Source organism: Cibotium barometz, chromosome 7 (assembly GCF_041138505.1).
Source record: "Cibotium barometz isolate CiBa-2024 chromosome 7, ASM4113850v1, whole genome shotgun sequence".
NCBI classification, from domain to species: domain Eukaryota; kingdom Viridiplantae; phylum Streptophyta; class Polypodiopsida; order Cyatheales; family Cibotiaceae; genus Cibotium; species Cibotium barometz.
In genome coordinates, this window is record NC_141052.1 from 47,019,550 (window position 1) to 47,023,198 (window position 3,649).

The 3,649-nt window shown below is 45.1% G+C and overlaps 1 protein-coding gene across 1 annotated transcript; it reads left to right on the forward strand.

The window, feature by feature from the left end:
* The first annotated feature begins 1,782 nt into the window (after positions 1-1,782).
* Positions 1,783-3,007, forward strand: LOC147637097 (uncharacterized). Its single transcript, XM_086800711.1, has one exon. The coding sequence runs from the start codon at positions 1,920-1,922 to the stop codon at positions 2,844-2,846; it is 927 nt and encodes a 308-aa protein (XP_086656837.1). The 5' UTR covers positions 1,783-1,919; the 3' UTR covers positions 2,847-3,007.
* Positions 3,008-3,649: the final 642 nt, after the last annotated feature.

Genomic DNA, 3,649 nt, shown 5'->3' on the forward strand with positions numbered 1-3,649 from the left:
CTACAATATGTCGGTTTAATTCATATTCAGGGCCGCAGATGCCAACCTTTGATATGTCAGTTTAATAACTAAAATACATGAAAAATCATTCCTTAAAATAAGGGTTACTTAAAACCTCAGCCAATTTTTCTTAATTATGGTTGATACAAATACACTAGAATGCCTTTTTTCGAGCATTGCATGGTACTACATCTAAGTCTAAGTTCACAACGTCCACGAAAAAATGAAAGTATGGGCTCATGGAGTCTCCCCTCTCCATCTCCTCACCCACATGAGAATGGGGAAAAACAAGTCCTTGATTCTCTAGACACCCTCCCTACCCATTTTATGGACGAGGAGTCTCCCTTATCCATGTCCTAACGCACATGAGAAAGGGGGAAAACAAGTCCTTGATTCTCTCAACATTCGAACCAACCCAAGCAACTATCGCCCATTTTCATGGATGGGGAGGGGGTCACTCAAAAATATGTAAGATAGCAAGTGAGTTCAACAGGAGGGTTTCTTCTTCTTGTGGTGTTATAGAAAATTTACATACATATGGGGATTTTTAATTGAAATGGATCAAAATAAGTACAACTCTTAAATTTGCTTGGTTTTTATTTCCGAAACCTCTACAATATGTCGGTTTAATTCATATTCAGGGCCCCAGATGCCAACCTTCTATATGTCGGTTTAATAACTAAAATACATGAAAAATCATTCCTTAAAATAAGGGTTACTTAAAATCTCAGCCAATTTTTCTTAATTATGGTTGATACAAATACACTAGAATGCCTTTTTTTCGAGCATTGCATGGTACTACATCTAAGTCCAAGTTCACAACGTCCACGAAAAAATGAAAGTATGGGCTCATGGAGTCTCCCCTCTCCATCTCCCCACCCACATGAGAATGGGGAAAAACAAGTCCTTGATTCTCTAGACACCCTCCCTACCCATTTTATGGACGAGGAGTCTCCCTTATCCATGTCCTGACGCACATGAGAAAGGGGGAAAACAAGTCCTTGATTCTCTCAACATTCGAACCAGCCCAAGCAACTATCGTCCATATTCATAGATGGGGAGGGGGTCACTCAAAAATATGTAAGATAGCAAGTAAGTTCAACAAGAGGGTTTCTTTTTCTTTATAGAAAATTTACATACAGATGGGGATTTTTAATTGAAATGGATAAAATTTTGGTACATAAGTGTTCTAGAAGTGATGTTTTTAAATTTCAATAATCCGTAATACAGTGACCCCAAGAGTCTCCCATGTCCCATCTCCATGCCTAAGTGAGAAAAAGACGGGCTTGATTTTTGACCGGCACCCTTTCGGTGAAATATACCAAGTTTTAGTATAACTTTTGATGGCCATTTTAAAAATTTGCATTGATTGTATAGACACCCTAGCCAGCCAGCCAGTAGGTACGAAAAGCGTCCATTGTATGAAGAGTAATCTCTCCAGTTGGCAAAAATGAGAAGCGACTGCGGAGGCAAAAAATCGACGCGGCCGCGGATCTCAAATCGTCATTAAATAGGATAAAATGAGATCCACTGGACCTTTAGCCTGTGGCCGCGGTAGTGTACCTAGTTGGCAAAAGGAGCGAAAGAGAAGAGGCGGCGGCGGCGGAGGTGGCAAGTGAGAGTTGGGCCTGAATTGTCGGACGTGCGCGCTTTTCCGAATTATTAAACTCAACTTTATTTTTACAAAACGCTTGCTGGAAGGTTGTCAATTCTCTCCGCGCCTTTTGTCGGCGTCGCTTTACGGCCCCCCTCACCGCCCCTGCTCTCTCTCTCTCTCTCTCTCTCTCTCCACCTTGAAATAACCTTGCAAAGCTGCCTGTCTTTCCCTCTCTCCCTCTCTCTCAACCATTGCAAAGAAGGGTCACGCAAATCTTACCCTCAATTTCTCTTATTTTTCCTTACCAGCCCCAATCAATAGGATGGAGAGGCTGCAGCAGCACTATGAGAACTGGGTAGTGCCTAGCTCCACCCCCACTACATTAAATACTGCTGGTAGAAACCCTACAACCTCATCGCCCCCTCCTTCAACCCCTCCCCATGCCTCCATACCCAACAGTTTCGATCACGCGGACACAGACGGTCGGCGGCCGTGCTTCGTCCGGAAAAGGCCCCCCAAACGCTCTCGTAGCACCAGCAGAAGCGAGGCCTCTACCACAACCAAGGCCTTTAGAGGAGTGCGCATGCGGAGCTGGGGAAAATGGGTGTCGGAGATCCGGCAGCCCAAGAAGCGTTCCCGCATATGGCTAGGCTCCTATTCCACACCTGAGGCGGCTGCCCAAGCGTACGATATGGCGCTCTATTGTCTGCGCGGCCCTCTGGCCGCAGTCAATTTCCCGGCTTTGATCCCTAAGGAAGATCCGCCGGCGGACCTTTCCCCTAAGGCCGTCCAGAAGGCGGCCGTCGCGGCGGGCCTGGCAGCGGACAAGCTCCACTGTCTCAACGGCAATATAACTGCGGCCAATCTCAAACCCACGGTCGACGTGGTAAGCTCGACGTCCGAGGACACCCTGAATCTCTGCAAAGCTGAGGTGAAGAAAAGCTATCATCACCAAGTCCACCACCACCAATGGGATGGGGACATTTCAGCAATCCTGCCATGTCGGCAACAGTGCAAGAGCGGGGCTGCGCGAGACATGTTTAACCTGAATCTTAATGAAGAGGCAGCACCGGAGAGTTCAGAAGATGGAGAAGTGGAAGACGGGGCTATCTCTAATTCGCGTGGTAATGACGGCGATAATGATGCCGTAATCAGTTACAGTGACGATCGCGGGCATCGCTCACATCACGTCGACAGCGCATGCGTCCGGGTCAGGTCCTTCTCTCATACCCTAAAAGCTCTTCGGTAGTGAGGGGGCCTCCCTGATGACTTACACAGACGTTAATTGTTTCCCTGATCGCATGGTTTCTTGTGTTTGTAAGATCAACATGGCCAGTAACGTGTATATTATTGCCACCACCTATTTATTCGTATGTATTCTAGCATGTGGAACCTTGCGTGCTTAGTGGACGTATCGTATGACTTTAAATAATCGGCGTCAACATTTAAAGGTCCGAAATTGGGCTCTAATTCTCAAGATATCAAAGCCATAGAAGATAGAAAAGAGAACTAAAACATTTTTTTTTCACCCCAGAGAGAGAGAGAGAGAGAGAGACCCAGAGAGAAAGTTTAATCACAAAACTAAGTATTTACTTGGCTTACTTGGCTGCAAAAAGTAGATCTCTCCCCTTCATGCCCATAGAAATGTTTTTAAAAGAATATCGAAAGGACTGAGGTAGTAGGTAGCCATGGCACTCCCATCTGGAGCAGACATGCCTCCAAGCTTTATGAAATTATTAGTGCTTTCTTGCAAAATTCTATGGAATAAAAGCAGTACTGGAATTATTAACTACAAGCGTGGATGGGCCGTGTCTCGTTGCCGACTAGAATTTAGCAAATATAGAAATGAAATGAAATATTTTGTACAGACATGCAAGCCCTATCGGATCTGTTAGTTCAAATCTCCAAAAACATTGAGTCATTTGCGTGTCTCCTTGCTCTCTTAAATGATTGTTCGAAATAATAATACAGTAGGTTTGTCAATGCCGTAGGAAAGTTTGATATGGATATCCTCACGGGTGCATTAATTCAAAACCCTCCCAGTGCGTTCAT